This window comes from Aspergillus mulundensis (assembly GCF_003369625.1).
Source record: "Aspergillus mulundensis strain DSM 5745 chromosome Unknown scaffold_2, whole genome shotgun sequence".
In the NCBI taxonomy this organism is placed as follows: domain Eukaryota; kingdom Fungi; phylum Ascomycota; class Eurotiomycetes; order Eurotiales; family Aspergillaceae; genus Aspergillus; species Aspergillus mulundensis.
Genome location: NW_020797890.1, coordinates 1,242,634 through 1,266,316, shown reverse-complemented (window position 1 = coordinate 1,266,316; position 23,683 = coordinate 1,242,634). Strand labels below are relative to the sequence as shown.

At 51.5% G+C, this 23,683-nt stretch overlaps 11 protein-coding genes across 11 annotated transcripts; 5 read left to right on the top strand and 6 right to left on the bottom strand.

Moving 5' to 3' along the window:
* Nucleotides 1-881: 881 nt before the first annotated feature.
* Nucleotides 882-3,330, top strand: DSM5745_03086 (Ras GTPase activating protein IRA2; the record flags this gene model as incomplete). Its single annotated transcript, XM_026745102.1, has 3 exons — nt 882-1,086; nt 1,140-1,273; nt 1,327-3,330. The coding sequence occupies 3 exons, from the start codon at nt 882-884 to the stop codon at nt 3,328-3,330; spliced, it is 2,343 nt and encodes a 780-aa protein (XP_026605968.1).
* Nucleotides 3,331-4,501: 1,171 nt separating this feature from the next.
* DSM5745_03085 (SEC14 family lipid-binding protein) lies at nt 4,502-5,612 on the top strand (the record flags this gene model as incomplete). The annotated part of the gene is made up of 3 exons (XM_026745101.1): nt 4,502-4,743; nt 4,800-4,923; nt 4,986-5,612. The coding sequence occupies 3 exons, from the start codon at nt 4,502-4,504 to the stop codon at nt 5,610-5,612; spliced, it is 993 nt and encodes a 330-aa protein (XP_026605967.1).
* A 578-nt stretch (nt 5,613-6,190) lies between these two features.
* DSM5745_03084 (uncharacterized protein) lies at nt 6,191-7,142 on the bottom strand (the record flags this gene model as incomplete). The annotated part of the gene is made up of 2 exons (XM_026745100.1): nt 6,191-6,898; nt 6,966-7,142. 2 exons carry the CDS (start codon nt 7,140-7,142, stop codon nt 6,191-6,193), a joined length of 885 nt encoding a protein of 294 aa, XP_026605966.1.
* A 393-nt stretch (nt 7,143-7,535) lies between these two features.
* DSM5745_03083 (uncharacterized protein) lies at nt 7,536-9,204 on the top strand (the record flags this gene model as incomplete). The annotated part of the gene is made up of 2 exons (XM_026745099.1): nt 7,536-8,720; nt 8,770-9,204. 2 exons carry the CDS (start codon nt 7,536-7,538, stop codon nt 9,202-9,204), a joined length of 1,620 nt encoding a protein of 539 aa, XP_026605965.1.
* A 546-nt stretch (nt 9,205-9,750) lies between these two features.
* Nucleotides 9,751-12,141, top strand: DSM5745_03082 (uncharacterized protein; the record flags this gene model as incomplete). The annotated part of the gene is made up of 1 exon (XM_026745098.1): nt 9,751-12,141. The coding sequence occupies one exon, from the start codon at nt 9,751-9,753 to the stop codon at nt 12,139-12,141; it is 2,391 nt and encodes a 796-aa protein (XP_026605964.1).
* A 351-nt stretch (nt 12,142-12,492) lies between these two features.
* On the bottom strand, nt 12,493-12,822 carry DSM5745_03081 (uncharacterized protein; the record flags this gene model as incomplete). The annotated part of the gene is made up of 1 exon (XM_026745097.1): nt 12,493-12,822. The coding sequence occupies one exon, from the start codon at nt 12,820-12,822 to the stop codon at nt 12,493-12,495; it is 330 nt and encodes a 109-aa protein (XP_026605963.1).
* A 140-nt stretch (nt 12,823-12,962) lies between these two features.
* DSM5745_03080 (uncharacterized protein) lies at nt 12,963-15,052 on the bottom strand (the record flags this gene model as incomplete). Its single annotated transcript, XM_026745096.1, has 4 exons — nt 12,963-13,859; nt 13,910-14,337; nt 14,400-14,717; nt 14,836-15,052. 4 exons carry the CDS (start codon nt 15,050-15,052, stop codon nt 12,963-12,965), a joined length of 1,860 nt encoding a protein of 619 aa, XP_026605962.1.
* Nucleotides 15,053-15,192: 140 nt separating this feature from the next.
* DSM5745_03079 (uncharacterized protein) lies at nt 15,193-16,225 on the bottom strand (the record flags this gene model as incomplete). The annotated part of the gene is made up of 2 exons (XM_026745095.1): nt 15,193-15,723; nt 15,764-16,225. 2 exons carry the CDS (start codon nt 16,223-16,225, stop codon nt 15,193-15,195), a joined length of 993 nt encoding a protein of 330 aa, XP_026605961.1.
* Nucleotides 16,226-16,551: 326 nt separating this feature from the next.
* DSM5745_03078 (peptide alpha-N-acetyltransferase MAK3) lies at nt 16,552-17,273 on the bottom strand (the record flags this gene model as incomplete). The annotated part of the gene is made up of 2 exons (XM_026745094.1): nt 16,552-16,812; nt 16,887-17,273. 2 exons carry the CDS (start codon nt 17,271-17,273, stop codon nt 16,552-16,554), a joined length of 648 nt encoding a protein of 215 aa, XP_026605960.1.
* A 325-nt stretch (nt 17,274-17,598) lies between these two features.
* Nucleotides 17,599-19,592, top strand: DSM5745_03077 (phospholipid:diacylglycerol acyltransferase; the record flags this gene model as incomplete). The annotated part of the gene is made up of 3 exons (XM_026745093.1): nt 17,599-17,925; nt 17,982-19,389; nt 19,450-19,592. 3 exons carry the CDS (start codon nt 17,599-17,601, stop codon nt 19,590-19,592), a joined length of 1,878 nt encoding a protein of 625 aa, XP_026605959.1.
* Nucleotides 19,593-21,042: 1,450 nt separating this feature from the next.
* Nucleotides 21,043-22,309, bottom strand: DSM5745_03076 (phosphatase PAP2 family protein; the record flags this gene model as incomplete). The annotated part of the gene is made up of 2 exons (XM_026745092.1): nt 21,043-21,940; nt 21,993-22,309. 2 exons carry the CDS (start codon nt 22,307-22,309, stop codon nt 21,043-21,045), a joined length of 1,215 nt encoding a protein of 404 aa, XP_026605958.1.
* Nucleotides 22,310-23,683: the final 1,374 nt, after the last annotated feature.

The window sequence follows — 23,683 nt, the reverse complement described above, 5'->3', positions numbered from 1 at the left end:
TACTTTTTGGCTACAAGTCACGGAAGCATCTCCACCCCTAACAGACCAAGTCTCCCCTCTTTTTCTTTTCCCTGAAAACCAAACCAACCTCCCCCTCCCAGATTAATTAAGGTCTGGGGAATCATCCATTGCATTTACTCTTCTCTACTGAGTCTGTGCTACTCTACTTTACACTACTCTTCTTCACACCTACGCACCTACCCCCCTGCGTCCCGTTCCAGCTGTCTGCTATCACTCTTATATCATTAATACTTCCTGCTACTTTCCATCTTATCGTCTCCTTTTCGCGGCCCCTGTTCTGTCCTCTATCCGATCTGCGACTCGACCAACTAAGACTTCCTCCAATCCCGGTCTTCCTCACTCTGAAACTCGCGCACCAATTTCCAAGCCTTTCGCCCGCCCAGGTCTTAGAGAGGGTCAGGACTTTCTTTTCCATTCTCCCTCCGTTCTCGGGGATATTTCTGTTCGCTACCTTGCCCTGCCCGAACACGATACCCCAGCCCTTAACCTCAGTCCTTCTTCACTTGACCGTTTCTACTCTTCGTTCTGCGAATTGACTTGCCAGGACCCGCAGCCAAACTTTAGCGACCTGACCATCGTCCGGCTCAAACTCAAGCGCAAACCTCTAGTTCGTGACGATTCTTAACGCGTCTCGTTAGGGGTACATCCGACTACCGATCACCTTAGCTTGTGCCCGCACCGCCCGTCTGCCAATGACCGACCATTGATTCTCAAAAATCGCACTCGAGTTTCACCTGCGAGTTGGGACATTTGTCGCGCGATCCCGGTGTGCCCATTGTTCAGCGAAATACACCAGGATCGGAGCATACCATCGCGTGCCCCTCCACGCATATTGAACGAGCGGCCCGCGTTTTCACAAAATGTCTGTTGCGACAATGTTACAACCAGCATCTAGAGCATCTACCTCCTCTTCCTCGTCGTTTCAACCGGTTGCGCGTCAAAACACAATGTCTTCTCATGACACTCGGTCCCTTCGTCAATCGAAGCGGATGTCCGTCACCGCACTCTATCTGTCTATGTCCGCAAAGGACAGAGATTTGGAAATCTCAGATGACCTGGCTAAAGGTTAGTTTCGGTGGAATCACGCTGTCGAGGCCCACATTGACTTATGCATTCAGCCCAAAAATTCCTACGAGAACTAAAATCGAAGATCTCCTCGCAATCGAAGAAAAATTTCGTGCTAGAGAAGGATGTTCGTTACTTGGATTCGCGAATAGCTTTGCTGATTCAGAACCGAATGGCCTTGGAGGAGGTAAAATCAATCCATTGCACCCCCCAATACCTTGATTCTTACATATTTCATAGCAAAATGAAGTCGCGAATCGCCTGGACGACACGGTTGATCCCCAGGAAGGGTTCTTCCCCAACGACGAGAAAACTCAAAAATATGGCAATCTTCTTTTTCTTCTCCAGACTGAACCGCGACACATTGCGCACCTCTGCCGACTTGTCTCTATGTCCGAAATCGATTCCCTCCTTCAAACTGTCATGTTCACCATTTATGGAAACCAGTACGAGAGTCGCGAGGAGCATCTGCTACTGACCATGTTTCAGTCCGTGCTCACCTATCAGTTTGATAATACTCCCGAATACTCCTCTCTTCTGCGACAAAACACTCCTGTTTCGCGTATGATGACCACCTACACCCGCCGTGGGCCTGGCCAGAGCTATTTGAAACAGGTCTTGGCCGAGCAGATCAACTCGTTGATCGAGCTGCGCGATGTTGACTTGGAAATCAATCCTTTGAAGGTTTATGAGGCCATGGTCAGGGATATTGAGGAAAAAAGCGGCTCGTTGCCAGATGACCTCCCTCGTGGCGTGACCGGCGAAGTCGCTGCGGAAAACCCGCAGGTGCAGGCCATTATTGCGCCGCGCCTCAAGAAGCTGACGGATATCGCCAACTCTTTTCTTACCACAATTATCAATTCCGTGAATCAAGCCCCATATGGTATCCGCTGGATTTGCAAGCAAATCCGAAGTTTGTCACGGCGCAAATACCCAGACGCTCATGATCAAACCATCTGTACCCTCATCGGAGGCTTTTTCTTCCTACGCTTCATCAACCCGGCTATCGTTACTCCTCGCTCGTACATGTTGATTGATGCTACACCGACGGATAGGCCTCGACGCACTCTGACTTTGGTCGCAAAGATGCTCCAGAACCTAGCTAACAAGCCGTCATACGCGAAGGAGCCATATATGGCCAAACTTCAGCCTTTCATCCAGCAAAACAAGGAGCGTGTCAACAAATTCATGCTTGATCTTTGTGAAGTGCAGGATTTCTATGAAAGCTTGGAGATGGACAACTACGTTGCACTCTCTAAGCGAGACCTCGAATTGCAGATTACACTAAACGAAGTGTACGCAACGCACGCTTTGCTGGAGAAGCATAACGTGGCCCTGGCTCAGGACCAACATTCCCACCTTCAGGAGATCTTACAGGAGCTTGGCCCCGCTCCTCCACAACTACCGCGCAAAGAAAATCGAACCATCACGGTTCCCCTATTCAGCCGGTGGGAAACAGCATTAGATGACTTGACTGCCGCCCTGGATATTACGCAGGAGGAAGTTTTCTTCATGGAAGCCAAGTCTACTTTTGTCCAAATTCTGCGATCTCTTCCCCCTCACTCATCCGTGGCTCGCCGCCCTCTTCGCCTAGATCGTATCGCTGAAGCTGCTGCGACATTGAAGAATGACGCGGTCATGGTTCGTAAGGGTATTCGAACCATGGAGCTTCTGAGCCAATTGCAGGAAATGGGCGTCATTGATCGGTCGGATGAGTTCAGTCTCCTCCGTGATGAGGTCGAACAGGAACTCGTACATTTGGGTTCTTTGAAGGAGAAAGTTATGGAAGAAACGAGGCAGTTGGAGTCGGTATACTCGACGATTCGTGACCATAACGGGTTTCTCGTTGGCCAGTTGGAAACGTACAAGTCCTACCTACAGAATGTGCGCAGCCAGTCCGAAGGAAAGTCAAGGAAAACGCAGAAGCAGCAGGAATTGGGACCCTATAAGTTTACCCATCAGCAACTCGAAAAAGAAGGGGTCATTCGCAAAAGCAATGTTCCGGAGAACCGACGCGCAAACATCTACTTCATGTTCAAGAGCCCGTTGCCTGGGACTTTCGTGATCAGCCTTCATTATAAAGGTCGTGCTCGAGGCCTTTTGGAATTGGATCTCAAGCTTGACGATTTGCTCGAGATGCAGAAGGACAACTTAGAAGACCTTGACCTGGAATATGTTCAGTTCAATGTCTCCAAGGTGCTTACTCTCCTCAACAAACGCTTCTCTCGCAAGAAGGGCTGGTAATGGCTTCCTTCACTCGAAAATTCCGCTATTTCAGCGATGTATACTTCCAGCTGGCTCAGAAGGCTCTGGAGGCGAGATCGACTGGGCCCTCAGCCACCCCTTTCTATTAAAGCCATGGCGCGCCTAATCCACACGACACTGCATGGTTGGCCGCATTCTGCTCGCACATGATCTCATCCATGTCTCATAACCCATGCCAGCTTTGGCGGGTGAACCGACCGAATGCGAGGTACATTGCACGATAAGACCTTTTCATTGGCGTATCATCTATGTGCCGATGCGGCAGGTATTCATTTACAGCGTGAGAGGGGTTTTATCTCGCTGGTCGGGAAATAGCCTCCACACTTCAACAATCCGCTGCTCTATCTTTATTTATCCTTACTATACCCCGTTGAACGATACTGCATGTGTTCTGCTCTCTACTACTTGATGACTTTGTGTTTTACGTTCATGCTCTACTTCTCCCCTTACACTACTTTCATTTGTTATCGTCGGTTACCTGCTCAGATGTTCTATGTAATTATATGTATTGGAATTAGCGTATTTTGGCTGCCAGGCTGGCTATAATGAGGAACTCCTTGCCACGATCATCTAACAGCGACCTCTTTCAACCTGATGACCTGTAACATGCATAAAAATACTTACGATCTGTGCCGCACTGCCGCCTCGACGTCAGAGTGGCTGGCCCCGGGCTTGCAAATATGACGTGAGGCGAGGCAACCCTTGGCACAAAGACATTATTGCTGAGTACCCAATTCTCCGTATGAAGTTCTGGAATTCATATTATATTATCCACTTACTCCTGAAACGCATTCAACGTGGATAGCCCCGAGTACGGAGTATATTAAACATTGTGGCTGACCGCCTTGAGCCCCTCCTGAAGCTGACTAGCCCGACTCGTCCTTGACCGTCCATTCTCCCTCCTCGCTCTTGTTTTCTTTTTGCACAGCCTTTTCAGAACTTCTCTTCTTCCTGGCCTTAGTGTTTTGACTGTTCGGAGAACCGGGCGTCTTCCTGTGGCTACATTTCCGTCACCGGCAAACAATTCTTCTGTTATTGCCCATCTCCACTCCGTCTATTCCCCAATCAACCGGCCACGGGGAACTATCAAACCTCAAACTTCAAAGCCCTTTACCTGCATTCGTCACAATAATATCCGTTTGTTATCACAATGGCAGTTCCCGCTGAGAAGCAGACTATCCCTGCGTCCAAATACGACGACTATGACTTTCCTACCACTGCCCCCGAGGCTCAACCGGGCCACCCTGGCCATACCACTCCCGAGCAGGATGCCAAAGTAGAGCAGCTCCGGAGTGAACTCGAGAAGGAAGGTTACACCGAACGTCTTGATACTTTGACTCTGCTCCGCTTCCTGAGAGCACGAAAGTTTGATGTTGCCGCATCTAAGGCCATGTATGCTCCTGCCCCTGAGTTCGACCTGCTTTCCCGTGGCTAATTATCTTCCTTAGGTTCGTTGCAAGCGAAAAGTGGAGGAAAGAGTTTGGCACAGATGATCTCGCCCGTACCTTCGAGTACACTGAAAAGCCCGAGGTCTTCAAGTACTACCCTCAGTACTATCACAGAACCGACAAGGTGCATTTGAGTTCCCCCTTCAGACAATAAGGACAGCAATAGCTCACTTGTTAAATTTTTAGGATGGACGACCTGTCTACATCGAGCAACTGGGGAACATTGACCTCGCTGCATTGCAAAAGATCACAACCGATGAGCGTATGTTGAAGAACCTCGTGACCGAGTATGAGAAACTCGCGGACCCTCGGCTACCCGCCTGCTCACGAAAGGCTGGAAAATTACTTGAGACGTGCTGCACCATCATGGATCTCAAGGGCGTTGGGCTCATGAGCGCCCCATCCGTATACGGCTATCTCAAACAAGCCTCCGTCGTCTCTCAGAACTATTACCCCGAGCGACTTGGAAAGCTCTACCTGATCAACGCCCCATGGGGTTTCAGCACCGTTTTCAGCGTAGTCAAGGGATTCTTGGACCCCGTCACTGTTAACAAGATCAACGTCCTCGGCTCTGGATACCAGTCTGAACTGTTGAAGCAGGTCCCCAAAGAGAACCTTCCGAAGCAGTACGGTGGCACATGTGAGTGCGAGGGAGGTTGCGAGTACAGTGACATGGGTCCGTGGCGGGAACCGCAATGGGCCAAGGAGCCCAAGTGGGCTATCCCTAAGGAGGAAAAGGCCCCTGTCCCTGCTGAAAACACTGGCGCTGAAAAGCCGACAGAGGCACCGGAGGTCCCTCAACCCGCGGCATAGAGTCGTAACCCAGGAGCGTTATCTCATCTATGTTTCCTACTTCTCTTTTCTCCATTCCACACCATCTTTTTCCTGTTTTCCTGGCATCTTGGATCAATATGGTAAAAGCTCAAGCTCAAGCTCTTTGCTCCATTTCCCTCCGTTTTCTCTTCTATTGACAATAGATTTACCGCCTTGAGCTCTTGATTAGGCTGTACCATATTATCCCTGCCATACTACTTTGCCGAACTCACCATTTATCGTCATGCATCGTGCCTAAATTTTCCTTCGTGCCCCCCATTGTCTGCCTACTTGAAATAGATATTCGATTTGTGTTGATTGAGCGGCGCAAGGTCATAGATTGGAGCTGAAGGGGTCAGGGGTTAGGGGTTGAGGTTTGGCAGAATCAAATTCATTTAAAGGACTTCAGTTGCACTTGAGTTTCGAATTCATTGCGTTCGTGGGGATGCCAATAAAAGCTTGCATCATCCCAGACGATAAATCTTTGATCATTTGAAATTTGGTATACCTAGAAAAAACGCCAGTCCAGAGCCCACCCAGAGAATATCAAACAAAGATAGAGATAAAAGAAAACGGCATCAAATCTTCTCCACGAACTCAACCGCCCTGCCAGCTCGCTCGGCTTTGCCTACCGTAGATGCCAGCGCATTTCCATCAACACCGTCGGACTTGGACGCAACGGTGTCGTCATCCCCTAGTACAGGCTCACCCTGAAGCCGAAGTAGAGTTCGCAATGCATCCTCATAGACCTCCGCCATCTCCCCATTCCGCCACCGCTCCGCTTCCTGTTCTGTGCCAAGTGGAATATCCAGCTTCCACTCCTTCCTCGATGGTTTCCGTCGCCGCCTCCTCTCTTCATTTTTCTCTCCGTTCGTATTCGTAGCGCTTCTCTCCGACAGGGCTTGTGATTCATTCTGGACTGTGTTGGCGTCCACATTCGAACCTGCATCATCCATTTCGACATCTGCGTCTATTTCTTCTTCATCTTCATCCTCTAACGCCTTTTCCTCCTCCTCAATAACCTTCGCCAACTCTTGCGCATACTCCCTCGCTGCCCGCCCCGGCGCATCCCTCCTCAACTGCGCAACCGTCGTAGTCAGCGACTCCAACTGCGCATATAGTGATGTCACCCGCGCCGCTAACTTCCCGTCGAAGGGTTCATACTCGACCGTCTCGAGTTCTGTTGGCGCCGTGAATGCTGCTGGGAATGGAAACTCCGGGGACGACGAGTCGAGCCCGTTGATTGAGACGGAGGACGAAGCGGATGCGAAAGTACGGGTTATGAACTGGAACAGAAACAGAACATTAGCACATTGACAGATAGATATTGACAGGTTGGGGAGGCGTATGTACATCATCAACGAGCTCGCGCACGCGCTCGCGCATAGGGTCCGGCTCATTGTTTGGGGCTGCCGAGGGGGGTAGATGCAGGTCGAGCTTTTGGCGGGAGAGGGCGACCGTGTTGCCGTGGAGGAAAGTGAAGTCTGCGGGGGATTGTAGCTCGATTTTCCGGTAATGTGATGAGTCCATTGTTTCGTTTCTGGTGGTCGTAATCCTAGCTTGGAAGTATGGGTTTTGTAGATAGCGGGCGATTTGGATAAGACGCGTCGGACTCGGAGGAGGGCCGTTTATGCCTTACTGCCTTGCTAGCCTGAGCATGTTTTATGCCTGAAATCCAAGGCGATAGTCCAGAAAGGGGAAATATTCTCAGGCAAACAAGCCCGCAGATCAGCCCCCACCGTCGACGTCATTCTCGATCGATCGGATTCTGCTTGTTGGCCGTTAGGGGATGGTTTTCGTTCGTTTCAGCCTGTTCAGGGATAACTCATCGCTTTCTACTTTTCGCTAGAAGCTGTGGAGGGGTAACAAAAGGAATATGGTCTTTCTCATGCTCATCTGAGTGAGCGATGCTCTCGCTGTGCGATGACCTCCAATATCCAGCTCATCGACAACACGGCTCCTGCCGAGCGCCCGGCCCCAGACGACGCATCTTTCTCCAGAACGACAACGACCGCCAGCTCGGGGTCTAGACTTTGGAGTCGCCCGTCGATTCGTGCGGAACGCACAAAACGCAAGTACGCAAAATGGCAGCCTGAGCGGCTAGGTATTGTTGCTAGTGGTAGCAGTGACATCCCTGAGTCGGGGTCAGAGCAGCTGTCGTCGGACGAAGGGGGGTTGTTACGTGCCGTGACGAATACAAATACTCTTACCAATGCGAGCACGAGTCGTGAGGATGCGACTACGGTTAACTACGGCAATGATAAGAATCGGGATGGATATCAATCGGACTCGCAGCCGGCCTACTATGAGCAAAGTGGTGATAATTCGGCAGAGCAGATACAACAGCAGGATTTTGGTGCTAGCGCTGGCGCTGATTCCGATACAGGTACACAAGCAGAAACTAGAAGGACGAGTACACACCAGTCGAAGAACCACTTCAAGATCTGTGGCCTGAAACCTGGTAGCGAACTGGATATTCTCTACGAGAATCAACGAGGCTGGTTCTTCTTCGGGATCCCGCTTTACTCCAACCAGTCCCTCCTCAATATCGACCCAGCGCCATGGATAAATGCCAGCGGGAAGCGGAGCTTCGTCAACATCACAAACGCGCAGGTCCCTGATCCCAGCTGGGAGTGGGCGTGGAAGACGTGGTACGTAGATATGTCAGGCGACGTCGACGAGCAGGGGTGGCAGTATGCGTTTTCGTTCTCCCTCTCGTCATCATGGCACGGGACGCATCCGTTTTGGCACTCGTTTGTACGCCGAAGACGGTGGGTAAGGTTACGTGTCAAGAAGTCTTCGACTGAGCGGCATCGAAGGAGTCGGACGGGGCTGGAGATGGCACATACGCTTAATGAGGATTACTTCACAATCCATTCTGCGGTGAAGCGGAAGGGAGCGTCTAGTTCGGAGAGACCGTCAAGAGCCACGTCGATAAATCTGGGCAAGACTGTTGTGGACAGACAGGAGGAGGATGTGGAGGATATCAGGAACGTTCCTACGTTGATGTACGCAGTGAAGACTGCAATTGTCGATCGGGAGAAGCTCGACGCTGTGAGGAAGTTTGTTGAAGATGGAGGTGAGGAACTCTACTATCTAGATGGAAAGGTAAGCACCATCCGCGCCCCATACCTCACGACGCTAATATCCTGTCTAGATTCCAGAAATAATGGGCCGATTTGTCTACCAAACATCCCGCTGGCAACTCGTTGCATACTTCAACAAAACAATCCAACTCCTATCAGAACAACAGAATGATCTGGAATCAACTGAACAAACACAACCGAAACAAGATACCGACATTCAAGACCTTCGGCGCAAACAAGAATATCTCACCCGCGCCGCCTCCACAGCAGAGTGTCATCTTATCGGACCCGAGGTTCTCCAGCTCCAGGAGTTGGAGCCACAGGATAACCACAGACGCGCGTCGACTTCGGCTGCTGAGATGTTGGATCTCACGCCGGTGAACAGGAGGGATAGTCTTATGTCCAGAGTGTCGAGCAGATTCTCGTTCAAACCAATGGATAATGGAGGTGAGATCAAGGGAATCCCGAAAGAAGCTGAGATTGGACATGACTTCCATATTTACTGAAGTTGGCTATATCTTCGCTCAAGCCGCGACTGTTTTCTGTGGTTGATACCCTTTTCTTTTTTCATCTTATGGGCATGTGAGTTAGTTCTGTATATGTTTCGTGCTTGTTACACCTTGACCCAACGTGTAGCGCGCTATGTGCTTCGTATCGTATAATTATCCGAGAGACTGATCGAGATAGAGCATGAAGTCTCGGGCTTGTTTGTTGGCCATGTATGGGGAACTCTCCGTAGAGCTCCGAGACGGAACAGTGGAGGAGGTTCACCGCCTCAAGCTTCCCCAAGTGCTCCCGGCAAAAAATGTTGCCTTCCTCCACGAGTCCTTTTATCCCAAGACCACTCATTACTTACTTGCTTGTCCCATGCTTCGTTCCTCTGGTTCGCTGCCCATCACATGTTCCCGCGTAGCCGTCAGCATCTCAAAAGATGCGGTATATCTACAATTCTAGCGGACTGTGCAGCGGGCCGCGGACCGCATCTTGATGAAACTCTCCTCTTCCTTTACCCGCGCTGGTTCACTTCCACATCCCGACAACAGCAGATATCAATGAGCACGGCACTTTCTCGCAATGATAATACTCGATCTGTCTCTAGGGGTTCCTGCCCGCGTCCGACACCTCGCCGTCCGAGGCAGCCGACCCGGAAACAGTCTTTTGGCGCGTCCACGAGGAAAAAATGGCTCTCCTGTGAATCTAAGATCCCGTCTTCGAACACTGGCCCTGGCGAGAACGTTCAGTCTCAACCCGAGAGTGATACGACTGCACCTGGACCACCAACAAATGCGGAAAATAGAACGAAGACTAGAGCAGCACGGAAAGTTGACGAGGGTGCAAAACTAAATAGCGAAGCAGATCGCAACTTGAAACTTGTCGACGAATTTTGGGACAAATACGCAGAAGAGAAGCTGTCTTCGCCCCCCTACGTCTCGTCTCGACGCCGGCTGGATAGATCCCGAGCTCTTGTTAGACATGTGGTACACAAAGTACGGCCAGGTCGCAAGATGCAGCGCAACATCGATCTCGTGTCTCAAGGCAAGACACTAAACTCTCATACCTTAAATTCAAAACTTTACCCCTTATATCGGAAAGCAGTGTTACTTCTCGAGACAGTTGAACACCGTTCTAGGGGCCGCACAGGCTTTCCCAAGTCGAACCTCTACACGGTCAGTTACGTTAATAATCCGGCCCTGCAAAGGAGGGAAATCTATGTTCCTGACGAGACGATCGCTTTCCTTGCTGGCGTGTCGATAAAATTCTCGCAATCGGAAAATGTCTGGTTCATGGGGCTGCACGGTGATTGCCGGGTGCATGTCTTGCCAACCAGCGAGAGCTTGGGTGTGAATCGAAAGGTTGTCCTCATCGGCTTTCCTCGGGCCGTAACGTCGGCCATGAAGAGCATAATGACGGTCAAAGAACGACAGGAGAAGGGAGATCCGCTAGTTGATATTCAAAAACCACCGGTACCTATTTTCCCTTCTCGTCTTTCTTTGGCGAAAGAGGGGCCAACCGAGGGTTCTTGGTCTTTGACTAAAATCAGGGGGGTTTGGGCTCATGACCCACGGCCATCGGTGGCTCTAGATGCCCTGATCGATAGTCCGCACAAGATCTCTACTGTGAGGCAGTTTATGGAACATGTGGAACAGCTGACGAGGTCTGAACCAACACCTGGACATTCCACGCCTCACAGAACCAGGGTAGCTGGTGCCTTGCGTTATTTGTTCCTTGACCGAAACATGCAACACTTGATATCCACAACCGCAGTCAATGTGGCCATTTCCTATCTGCTTAAGCAGAAATATCGGGATATCGTTCGGGCTTTGTTCAATCGTGTAGGCCATGTTGCGACCATCGAGACTTTCAACATACTCTTGAAGTCCGTGGCAAAGACTCAAAACATTGAATCGTTTTGCTCCATCCTAGCCGTCATGGCTCGGCTACGCGTTGCTCCTGATATTCGTACTTGGCTGGCACTTCTAGACTCCCTCATTTTGCCGACGCAGAAAGCATATCTTGTCAAGTTGATGGAGCGAAGGGGCTACCTGAAGGACCCTTATATTCTCCGAAGCGTGCTGCAGTTCATGGTCAAGGATCTCTTCAAGGAACACCTCCGTGCCGGCGGGAGCGTGAACGATTTCTTCCAGCGGACTGTAATGGTCTCTGGATCGAATTGGTTTCCGCCATCGCTGACCAAGCAAATGTTCGCTGTTACGGCCAACCTAGGGAACGTACGTGCTATGCGAAAGCTTCTAAAGCTGTGTAAGGGGAGTCAAGTGCCATTGGATAGCACAGTGGCATACGAGATCATCAATCTCTTCCCCAACGACACCTACAGCGCCGTGTACTACGTGCTCCAATGCCTCGACTCCTCTAGTCCCGATCTTGACAGCTTAACCTACGAACGCCTCTTCGTGAATGCCTTTCACAACAAACACTACAACATATGCCGCGTCCTCTGGCGTTACGCCTGCATGAACGAATCAACAACAAAGCCTATGCGAGACACCATGACCTTCCTCCTTATGCAAAATAAAGCAACCGAATCCATGTCCGAACAAGAAAAGCTGTGGTGGACTTCCGCCGGCAAAGTCATTGCAGGCGTGTGTCTGCACCGCCCAGAGTACCCGCTCAAGCAAGATCTCCTCAAATCCATCCCCTCCGAGTTCCACGACAGTCCGCTCTCGGCCTTTGTAAACCGGGCGACGCTCGAGGGAAAGGAGCGCGAGGATCAGCGTCGGGCAGCCAGGGCGATCATCAAACATGATTATGAGGTCGGGCCGTGGTTTCGTCCGATACTCTCGATAGGGCCTATGTTGGAGGCTGCTCTCCAGCTTGATACGGATTGGGGGAGTGTTCCCCGTCCGACCAATTGGCTGATACAGAATGCTATATATATTCGTTTTAGCTTGAGCTTATCGAGAAGGAAGAAGCATCAGAAATAGGACTTGTCCATGAATAGTAAGGGGACTTCCGCCTTCGACGAAGGAATGGGTGGCCCTGTCATCGTGGAAAGGACCATTCGACCTGACATCATGCAACGTTGGGTTTCATCGGATTTTATAGATCTTTTGTTGTACTATATCGATTGTATAAGAGTTTATGCCCCGCTTAGATCACGATCACCCAGCTACTGTACCTATATACCTTGAAACATAGAATTGTATAATATAGAGGGCCATTTCTGATTTATATAACTCCAAAAACGTCCTAAACCCGAAACCCCTGGCTATAAGCCTCTGTGTACTGTAGTTTCCTGCAAGCGCGAGCTTTTCGAACCTGACCTTCCAGTTGCATTAGTCAATATCCAACTCGAGCGAACGATGGAGCAACAGATCCGAGATCTCATCGTGCTCCCGGGATGCCGTGCGAGCTGCATACTCCGCATGGATTGATGGTTCAATATAGGCGCCGTCGGGTTGGCCAAGCAGCAATCTGACTATATTCAAACGTCGCAGCCGTGCACCGTAAAGCAGTGCGTCGAGAAAGATTTCCCGGCCGACGCCCTGCTCATTCCTGTGCTCAAGAAGCAACTGAACAATGTCCGCGTTTCCTTGCTTGATTGCGAAGAGCAGGGTTGAGATATCTGCCTCGAAGCCATCGCTGCTCTCGAGAAGCAGCTTCATGATATCCGGGCTTCCTCTGCGGATACCAGATATCAGGGCATCGTGAGTGTTGCATGTAGCCGAGTGCTCGAGAAGGATCCGGATCGTCTGTTCAGAGCTCCGCTTGATGGCGGAGAGTAGCGTCGGCTCGTAGGTATTGTTCATATCGCCCCATGCCGGAGAAGAAGGGTTAGCGCATCAATATCATCTCCGGTGACGGCCAGCCAAAGGGGTGTCACTCCAGTTTTTGCGACAACATCTACATCGGCTTCGTGCTGCAGAAGCAGCTCCATGATAGTATGGTATCCACGCGCAGTGGTAACATGTAGTGGCGTCTGACCGTTGATATTAGCGGTTGCGACGCTAGCTCCTTTCTCGATCAGTAGTTCAACAACTTTTGTATGTCCGCAGGCTGCAGCGAAGAAGAGTGCGGTTGTTCCACTTTGATATAGGCTTTCGATGTCTGCACCATTCTCAAGTAGAGCAAAAATTGTCTCCTCTGATCCATTGATAGCAAAGTAGTGCAGCGCAGTTTTGCCGTCTTGATCGTGGCATGCAACATCGGCACCGGCTTGGAGGAGTAATTTTGTTATATGCTCCGAAGAGCCCGGCGAGTATAAGTTTCCGGCTATAACGATGGGAAAACCGAGTTCACCACCGAGCAAGTTCACATCAGCACCTTTTTCAATCAGAAGGTGCACTATATCCCAATAACTGCGCGCAGCGGCTGCCGATCCATACACCGTATGGGATTCGTTGATATTGACGCCGGATGATAGGAGCCACAATACTGTACTAAAGAGGCCCAGGTGCGAAGCGGTATAGAGGGGACTCGGGATGTCAAGTGGCTCTACCGCGATAATGGAAAGGACACTCCCTGTCCACTCCTGGACGACAGCCCAGAATATCACCCAGCGGAATGATGCAGGATCGAACAGCTTGTGGACCAGGATTTCCAAATCAGCAAGACAGCTCCCGCTGCGGACCAGGTGAGAAGACCACTCCCATGCAGCATATCTCAAGAAAGGAAAGACATTTATCTTCTTCCGGCGTCCCGGCTTGAACCGGGTGGTGTTATATCGTTGTAACAGAGATATGATCAACATACTCTAGCCAGGGTCCCATGTTCGGTCATTTCACGAGGAAACGATATTGCCTTAATCAGGGAGCCCGTTGGGTCCTGCCTAAGGAAATCCTTCACCCATGAATGGATGAAGTGGATAGTTTGAGCTGCCATGGATGTCTCCAATGATTCCCCTCGAACATAGACCAGCGACTGGCAGTACTTACGGATCTGGTCATTGACATAGTACTCATCTAGCACTTCAGGTATGTCATCATACGGGTAGCAGCCGTCTAGATTGTCTTCAGTAGCCAGAGCCTCTGCCAGCTTACGAATAGTCAGAGGGCGTCTCGTCCAGCGTAGAATGGCAATCGCGCGTTCCTTTTCCTCGGGCTCGAGACTCAAGATTAACTGGATTTCCCATCTATATGTTTGCTCTAGTCCTTTAGGCATCCTAGACACAGTAGCCCGGACTTGATTTCGGGTCTCCCCAGGACTGAGATGTCGACTTAGGAGACGGAGCACAGAAACATACCGCTGCATTTTTCAGCTGCGTCTTCAGAGATCTCATTGAGAAATGCTTGATCCTTGTTAACTTTGAGTCCGCTGAGAACGATACTTGTGGAGTAGGCTTTGATATCCTCGCTTGTGTCATTCGGCTTGATGTTGTATCCACTAAAGCTAATTGTCCCATGGGCAGTTGAGTTTATGTGTGAATATATGTCGGCATCACTCCTGCTGGAGATCAGTATCTTAATTGACGATGCAGCTGCCACCTTCCAGAATTCCGTAAGAAATTCTTTCTTCACTTGAAACCATGGCCGTTCTGGAGGGCCACACTCATCGAACCCATCTAGGACAAGGACACAGTTCGGGATGCCTTGACATACGCGGCGAAGGATCTCCCATATCTCCGCCGTCGTGGCATTGCGCAATTCATTCCCTTCACAAATAGGTAGACATATTGCTACGGCTGCGGAGCTTGTTGACCAACTGCCCAACCCATGAGCGGGCTATTGAATTGGGATCTCGTTTGCTTTCGTCCTCGCCCGTGCAGAAGAAATGAACAACTGGAGGAGCTTCGATCTCCGAAGCCAAACGTTCGACAATACTACCAGTCAGTGTTGTCTTGCCATGACCGGCGCCGCCGCAAATCCACATAATCTTCGAGGTCCCAGGCTTGGGCATCGCTAGCCACTGCTGGAATTGGGGAACCTGGCATATCTAGCACCATGTACCCGGGAGGCGTGAGGACAAGGCTGCATGGTATTCGTTGTCAATAGAAACAAAATCCAGCCACTGGAGTAGTTTTGAGCATTTCAACTCCATTAGGGCCTGAGGGCCGAGGCGAATATCTGTTGGAGCAGCCTGATCCCTTCTTTTGTATCAATGTCAAATAATTGATTCTTCGAGTCATAGATGGGCATCTGCAAAAAGAGCTCTCGGGCGTATGCCGCTGCTGTCGCTGCAGCATATCCATGCCAGACGTCATTCTTGTGGGAGTCGCAATAATCTGAGATACCCCGGATGACCAAGCAGGGAATATCGGCCAGTGCACCGGCTGCTTCTCTCTCAAAACACAAAACACCGCATTGCGCTGCTAAGTGGTTCCTTGCGATGGCATCTTCAACAACCAGCTCGCCGGATGCGATTACGCCTCGATGGACCCTGACGCGGTCATCCTTCGCCTCGTCATATTCGATACACTTTGTCGGATCACACCTAGCCCAGCTGCAAGAGACACCTGCTTGCCGATGGATGTAGTCGCTTGGATAAAGGTTATCGCTCACGCGGCCCGGAAACTGAAACCTCCGCAGCACAGGGTCACTGTCGCCATTGTTCGCGCGAAAGCGACCTTGCTATTCGGTCAGTCCCAGTTCCCGACAAGACGCGGTGTACCGCCAGATCTCCCACAGCATTGAGAAGTACGGTGGGAGGCGGAGGAAGTGCACCGGTGCGAAAAAATCTCCCAGCCTCAGCCTGGCCTCGATCATACTTGACAACGCCAGGGTTCTCGCCCGTTGGTTTGCTAATGACGACGTCGCCCAAGCGGATTCTTCCGCCATCCGTCTCAACGGTCACTCCACCACCAATACCAACGAGAAGCAAGGAGCGGATATTGGGAAACGTGTTTCGCATCTGCATGACGACCGATGCTGCTGGATTGTTCCCCTGTAGATGCAGGCCCGCAATCACGATATCGTATCCCGCAATGCTGCCGAGGATATATGTGTTGTAGTCTGTCGAACTCTGCCCGAGACAAGGGTGAATCTCGTCTAGTATTCGCACGGCGGGGATCTGCTCGATTTCCAACGGACAGATCCAGCCAACTGTGTAGTCCTCGTGAGTTCGATCTAGCATTGTCGTCGCCTTAAGTTGGTTTTCCAGTTGACGGTAGTCATGCCGGCAAAGTAAATCAAAGAGGGTAAAGAGTCAAGGACAGAAAATGGATGGCGAGGAGACGAAGAGGGGGTGGTGGAAGGTGGGATCGTGAGGGGATGAGTGAGAGAGACTAACGCAGCCTTGTCTGATTAGACATGTACCTATGTTTCTCGTTCAGAACTCTAATCGTGGATATGCATCTAAACCAAGTCATAAACATAAATAGATAAATCGCGAAATTTATCTCTTCTATCCCAAGCCGATGCAGTCATTATCATGAAGTCATAGCAGTATACACCCGACCATCACGCCCCATTCTCACCGAGCAGCGGTGCTGCTGGCGGAACAGGAGCAGGGGGAAGATGGTCATGGGCATGATCCGGCGGAGGGGCATATGGGTCAAATGACGTTCTCATCAACCCGACGCCCTCCTTCAGATACAGCACCAGCCGATACGCCGAGTTTCCGTTCAAATAATACCGATGCAGCCGCTTACTGCGTAAGAATCCAAGCCGCTCGTAAAGCTTCATTGCGCCGGTATTTGTTATTTCGGTCTCGAGGGCGATCTATCAGGTTCGTCCATTAGCATCCACCCACAACATACCATAATTACAAGCGAACAAGGCGAAAAGATACACACCTCATCCGCACCCCCCTTCTCCATTGCATCAATGGCCATCCTCACTAATTTTGTCGCAATCCCCTTCCCGCGATACTCCTCCTGCACAGCCAGCATGGCAATGTACCCGCGCATCGGGCCGTGTCTGTGCGGCTCGAGCTTTGAAACGACGACGCCGACCATCTGTTCCTCGCCAGTTGTCGGGTCGGTGTCCATTGCTAGGAAGCAGAGGTCGCCCCATTGGTAGAGGAAATAGCGGTAGACGTAGATGCTATAGGGCTCCGAGAGGTCTTTGGAGATCAATTGGCGCATGGCGGCGACGTAGGCGTCCTCGTGGGCGGAGTCGTAGCGGATGTAGCGGAGAGTGGAGGTGGGGTTCTCGGAGGCTGGGGGTGTCGAGGAGGCCATTGTGTTGTCTAGGAGAGGAAACCAGAGGAGGAAAAGGGGTAGGAGGAGGGCGAGTGGAAGGTCTGTTGTAGTATGTTGCTTGCGGAGTGAGGTCGGGGCCTGGGAGAGGGATAAAAAACAGGGCGCATGTGATTGTGAGCTTATCGGTCCATGGCCTTGATTTCATCGATCCATTACCCACAGCCCTCATCCTGCTCGTCTTTCTTCAATTTCTGTCTCCGGAATACAATTCATCTTGTGTGACATCAATTTGCTTCCCCGCCGTCTTGTTTACGTCCTCGAATACCAAGCGCAGCTGATCCGCTGGCGATCGCTGCACGTCTCTATGCTCCGCCGTCGTCAGCCCAATGCCGACAACAACAACGACGATGTCCAGTCCACAGCCCCCGCGGACTCGTCACCTGAAAAGCACCTCCGACCGACAGCGATAAAGCCCAAGAATGAGAGGAAGCAATCGTTCATGACGAAACCCAAGAGCAAGCGCCGCAATGGCCTCATCTTCTTGCTGGGCGGAGTCTTCGGGATCTTCTGCGCGGTCTTCTTCGCCCAGCAGCAGGACGTCATTAGTCTGGAGTCTTTGATGGACTTGAATATAGACTCGTTGATGGATGTCATTCCCCAGAGCATCATGCGGGATGCGCGGGAGTTTTCGGTATGTTGCTTTCTTTGAGATCTTAGCCAAGTGGTGCTGACTTTGATTGCCTGCAGCAACATGAACGCGATACGGTCAGCTACGATGCATTTTCAGTCGGTTTAAATCTCCGATCGCAGGGCGTCGAAGCGAAGCACCCAATCATAATGATCCCCGGTGTTATCTCGACGGGGCTCGAGAGCTGGGGTACTAGCCCTACGTCACTGATGTACTTCCGGCGGAGACTCTGGGGGAGTTGGAGTATGATGCGGGCACTTGTGATGGACAAGGCAGAATGGAAGAACCATATCATGCTGGATAAAGAGACCGGGTTGGATCCGCCGGGAATCAAGCTGCGTGCGGCGCAGGGTTTCGACGCTACGGATTTCTTCATCACGGGGTACTGGATATGGAACAAGATCCTGGAGAACCTCGCGAGTATCGGGTATGACCCGACGAACGCTTTTTCAGCTGCCTATGACTGGCGACTATCGTACTTGAACTTGGAGGCTCGGGACCAGTACTTTAGCCGGTTGAAGTCGTACATTGAGACGGCGGTGCACGTGCGCGGTGAGAAGGTAACTCTCGCTTCTCATAGTATGGGGTCACAGGTGGTGCTATTCTTCTTCAAATGGGTTGAGAACCCAGCGCATGGGAACGGCGGTTCAGACTGGGTGAACCGACACATTGCCAACTGGATCAACATCAGTGGTTGCATGCTCGGCGCGGTCAAAGGCCTCACGGCCGTCCTATCCGGCGAGACACGGGACACAGCACTGCTCAATGCGTTCGCGGTCTACGGTCTGGAGAAGTTCCTCTCCCGCGAAGAGCGCGCTGAGATCTTCCGCGCGATGCCCGGCATCTCCAGCATGCTCCCCAAGGGCGGCGAAGCAGTCTGGGGCAATTCCACCTGGGCCCCCGATGACCTACCCGGCCAGCACATGACATATGGCAACCTCCTCAACTTCCGCGAGAGCAACTCCACCCTCACGCAGAAGAACCTTACTGTACCAGAAAGCCTCGAATACCTCCTCAACCAAAGCGAGCCCTGGTACCGCGATCAAGTACTCGGAAGCTACTCGCACGGTGTCGCGCACACAACCGCCGAAGTGGAAGCCAACGAGAACGATCCGCGCACTTGGCTCAACCCGCTCGAGGCTCGCCTCCCGCGCGCACCAGACATGAAGCTCTATTGCTTCTACGGCGTCGGCAAGCCAACTGAGCGCAGCTACTTCTACCAAGAGGAACGAGACCCCCTCGTCAACCTGAATGTTAGCATCGACACAACCGTAACAACAGCCGACGGCACAGACCACGGCGTTGTCCTCGGCGAGGGCGACGGCACCGTCAACCTCCTTAGCACAGGCTACATGTGCGCCAAGGGCTGGCATATCAAGCGGTATAACCCATCTGGGATTAAGATTAAGGTTTACGAAATGCCACATGAGCCGGATCGGTTCTCGCCACGCGGTGGCCCAAACACAGGTACGCTAATTCCAACGCACTTCCGATCATGATGACGTCCTTTGCTAACATGTTTCCAAGGCGACCACGTCGATATCCTCGGCCGCGCCTCGCTTAACGACCTCATCCTCCGTGTTGCTGGTGGACACGGTGATGAGATTGAGGATACGTTTGTCTCCAGGATCAAGGAGTATGCGGAGAAGGTAAAGGTTTATGAAGAGTAGACATATACATAAAGAGTTCGCACTTAAAAAAGCATTAATTACCCTACCTTGGCTTTGTTGTGGTTATGTATACAGTCCAGAACACGCATTAGATGTCATCTATTAGACCTTATCTGCTTGCCTTCTTCTGGTGTTTTTTACTTTCCATAAGACTACGGGCTGCGGCACGGAGTATTCTCCAAGGTTCATTAGTGGATTCAAAGAGGCATACCGTTCATGGACTATTAGTTGCCCTATGCAGTATCGAATGTCGAGGCGTCGCGATGTCAATTCTATTACAAGCAAATATGGACAAAGTGGTCAATAGTATACAAGTTGCCTTCATAAATCATAACACTACCGGATTATAGCTAATAATACTGCTGCTATGGATAACTCTCCCGCAACACACACTATCCAAGGGGGGACGAGCGGATGAGGTAGGGCGAGTATGGATAAATCGGGAGCGGAACGTGCCAAAGGTGGGTAAGGATAGGGTAGGTAGGTGTGAGAGCGTCAACCCATAGCAAGCAAGTCAAATCACCGTCACGAAAGGTCCAGGGAGGTCGACAGCCGAGCCGAATCGGGACGGGGGAGCATCCTCCAATAAGCTCTCGGTGTCGGATTCGCTCCTAGCCTCGAGCGTCCGGTGAATGTCAGAAAGCAACGCAGTAGCCATGTGTATAGCCCCCGAGTAATCTGTGGATGCGGTCCACGACGAGCGAATGGATAAACCATGCGAGCGAACAAGAAGAAGGACCATCCTTCCCCTCTTTCTATATGCCAATGCAGAGTTCGTGATGCATTGCAAAGCAAAAAAAATATAAACCATCTATGCACAGCGAGTGAAGTGCAAGAAGAGAAGAGGCGCCCCGTTCCGTAATTTTTCCCCATATAAATGCTTCCAGACCCAGGCGCCAAGAGTGTGAGCGATCGACACGAATGGTAAAAATATGTATATAGTATAGTCGAAGCGAAGAATAAGGATGGATTCGACCAGGTCAAAGGTAATAGCGAACGACAGAAGGGAGAATCGAAGTGTGTCCAAAGTGGACACTAGACAAGCGAATGTTACCGACGGGGGGTATCGGAAGGTCTTCCACGAGGCTAAGACACAAAAGCGATTTTAGCCCCAATGAGTCCATTAATATTAGGACGGAGCAACGAGTGTAGCGGTGAGCGATAACTCATGCCACGTTCGAGCCCAACCGGATTCGCGATGTCAAGCAATGTACAGTGAAGCGCAGCGAAAAGCGAAACGGTACCCCGAGCGAGTTCAGACCGAGGACATTAAGGTCAAACCGCTGGATCCGGGATGCCGGAGCAAAGGGTATTAAAAATATGTGTCGAAATGTGCTCGATGCAATGAAGCCAGAATATCGTGAAATGTTCTAACGCCGTCTCGTAAATAGATGCAGTGAAGAAGAAGGGAGGTCGCTATATGCAGATATCGACGTGGTTTGCGGGGTGCTCAAGGGCTGAAAGCATGCCTGCCGGCCTCAATGTCGGTGTGAGGGGAGGTCAGTGCCTCGGTTTCCCATGAGTAGTGGTCGTCAACAGGACTCAACGAGCCCGAGGAGACGGAGGATGAAGAACCAACGGTCCATTCATCGCTGTCGAGGTTGAAGTCTCCATCGTAGGCTGCCAGGCCGTATCCATACTCCAGTGTGGATTCACCAAACTCAACGTAGTCGTAGTCCCAGCGGAAAGTCTTGTCAAGTTGGACACGAGGGAGGAATCGAGTTTTAGCGAAGTAGAAAGAAATGGCAGCTAATAGACCACCCGCAACCAGATCAACCGCATAGTGATGCGAGAGGTACATGGTTGCCCACCACATCCATAGAGTGTAGGTGACGAAGACAGGCTTCATGCGGGGGAAAACATGGCTCATGAACAGTGCGGCCAGCGTTGAATCTGCAGCATGCAGCGATGGGAACGCGCCAAACACGACCGGGGACTGATGAAAGCCGGACGTGTAGAGGTCGATACCGAACAGCTTGTCAATGCGAGCAAGCCCTGCAGGGTCACCTTGAATTGAGTAGTCCGCTGGGGCTAGGCCATACCGGTTCTCGTACCAAGGTGGAGAGCAGGGGAAGAACAGCTGAATGGTGACTGCAGCCATGCTGATGTAGCCAAAAGTGCGCGCGAAGAGAGGAACGGTGCCGGGTGGGCCAAAGATGAACATGATTAACGAGCAGACAAACGGAGCACCATAGTGGCAGATTCCGTAAGGCAGCCACGCCAGCACGTCAAGCACAACGTTCTGGTGAGCAGATAGAATATTGCTGATGTTTGCGCCGTAAAGGATATTCTCCAGTGCAGGTAATACACGGACCCAAATAGCAGGGCGCCAATCGCTTGGAATGAATCTGTGATCCGTGAGTAACCGAGTCAGTGGTATTGTCATCTGGTATCACTCACTGGCAGGCGTAGAAAAACAGAAGCCATCCGGCAATCGGCAAAAACGGGAGGAAGAACTGGCGGGTCATAGGGATCAGGAGGGAGAACAGGAGCATAGAGAAGATGGCCGTTTTGCCCAGAGGCCCGGGCGATTCGATGACGGTCAAGGAGAAAATGCCAACAATCAGCAAAAGCAGATATTGGAAGTCGTAGACCGTCCATCGGTGGCTTTGCAGCGATCGTAATGTGTCTGCGGGGGATAACGAAGTTTGTAAAGAGGCTATTGATGAGGTAGGAGACGCTCTACTGCGCAACTTGGACCTCAGCTTCCGCCGCATGCGATGCGGGACGAGGAGTTGGATAGACCGCCATGGGACCTGGATCTGAAGCTTTCCGAACTGGTTTTGCGTGCGGTCCTTCCACGTGGGAAGTGTTTGATTCATGGTTGCGGCGAGCCTCGCGGGCAGGACTCAATTGTAATCCTCCGAAGTCGTATGTCGTTTGCTTTCTTTGTCCTCCAGTGCTGAAGTTGGACGAAGGCCAGTAATAAGTCGGACGCGGAAGCAGCGGAAAGGGGGTCTCGAAATAACGACGCCGCAAGGCAACGAGCGGACTGCTGACTGAGTCGACCGAGGCGGGGAAATTAAGATCGGATCGAAGACGAAACGAAGCGCAAGCTCCGGGCTCCAGCGGCCAAACGAGGTTGTCTCTGGGCCGTCACGTTGCAGGGGGTTTCACTGACGCAAGGCAGAGAGCAAGGGCGAGCAGTTGAAAGAGAAACCTGGAACGAGGAGGTCGCGAGGGAGGCAGATGGCCACGGAGCCGGAGTTTGAGACCTTGAGGCGAGCGACTGAGGACGAGGTGAGGTTGAGAAGAAGCACCGATAGGAAGAAGAAGAGGAAAAGGTCGACGAGCAGAAGATGATGAGGAAGCGCCAACGCCCTAGTCTTTGAGTCTGGGCAGAGCGGAAGTGCCGGCTGTCAGTACGCTGTATTGGTATTACTGCAGCGTATTTTACACAAAAACCATGCGGCATGAGCTAATCACGAGGTGACACTAAGCCCTGTCGGGGCTAGCTTCGGTATCGGAGAGACACAATCCGAGTTGCCGTACTGTGTGCCTGAAAGCCATCAAGTGGGCCAGTAGTGGAGGACAAAATCTTCATCGACCAAACTATCGAGTCCACTCTCAGGCTTTCAAGGTTTGCTAACTCTACTCTGCAACTCGTGGGAACTCTAATTCTAAGGTGAGTTCGCTGCAGCGCCGGAGTTAAAAGTACAGGGAGACGCTGAGCTGTGCTTATCGCTTCAAAGCACCCCGCTAACCGCCAGCCCCCGGAGTGACTGCAGCCACAGGCGCCGAGTATGAAATGTGATATGGACGCAGCCTCTTACAGAATCGGCAGGGAAAAATCAAATCAAAAGGGCGGGAGATCCATCGGCTCATCGGTAGCCAACTGAAAGCCACAGATCTGCTGGGCATGGCCCCATCTAGCCAACCGAAGGCGTCCCTGCCGCCAAGAGCACGGTCCCCTGACTCTCTTCATTAAACTAGCAGTCTAGCTCACCACCAGCTCCTGAATATTGGACGATTCAACAAGCTATCGGTCGATGAGACGTTGAGCGTCAACACGGAGTGTCTCCCAGCCATCTTCTTTTCAAGCTGCCTTTATCTCATATCGAATCCGACCGGGCACGGGGTCACAAAGTAGG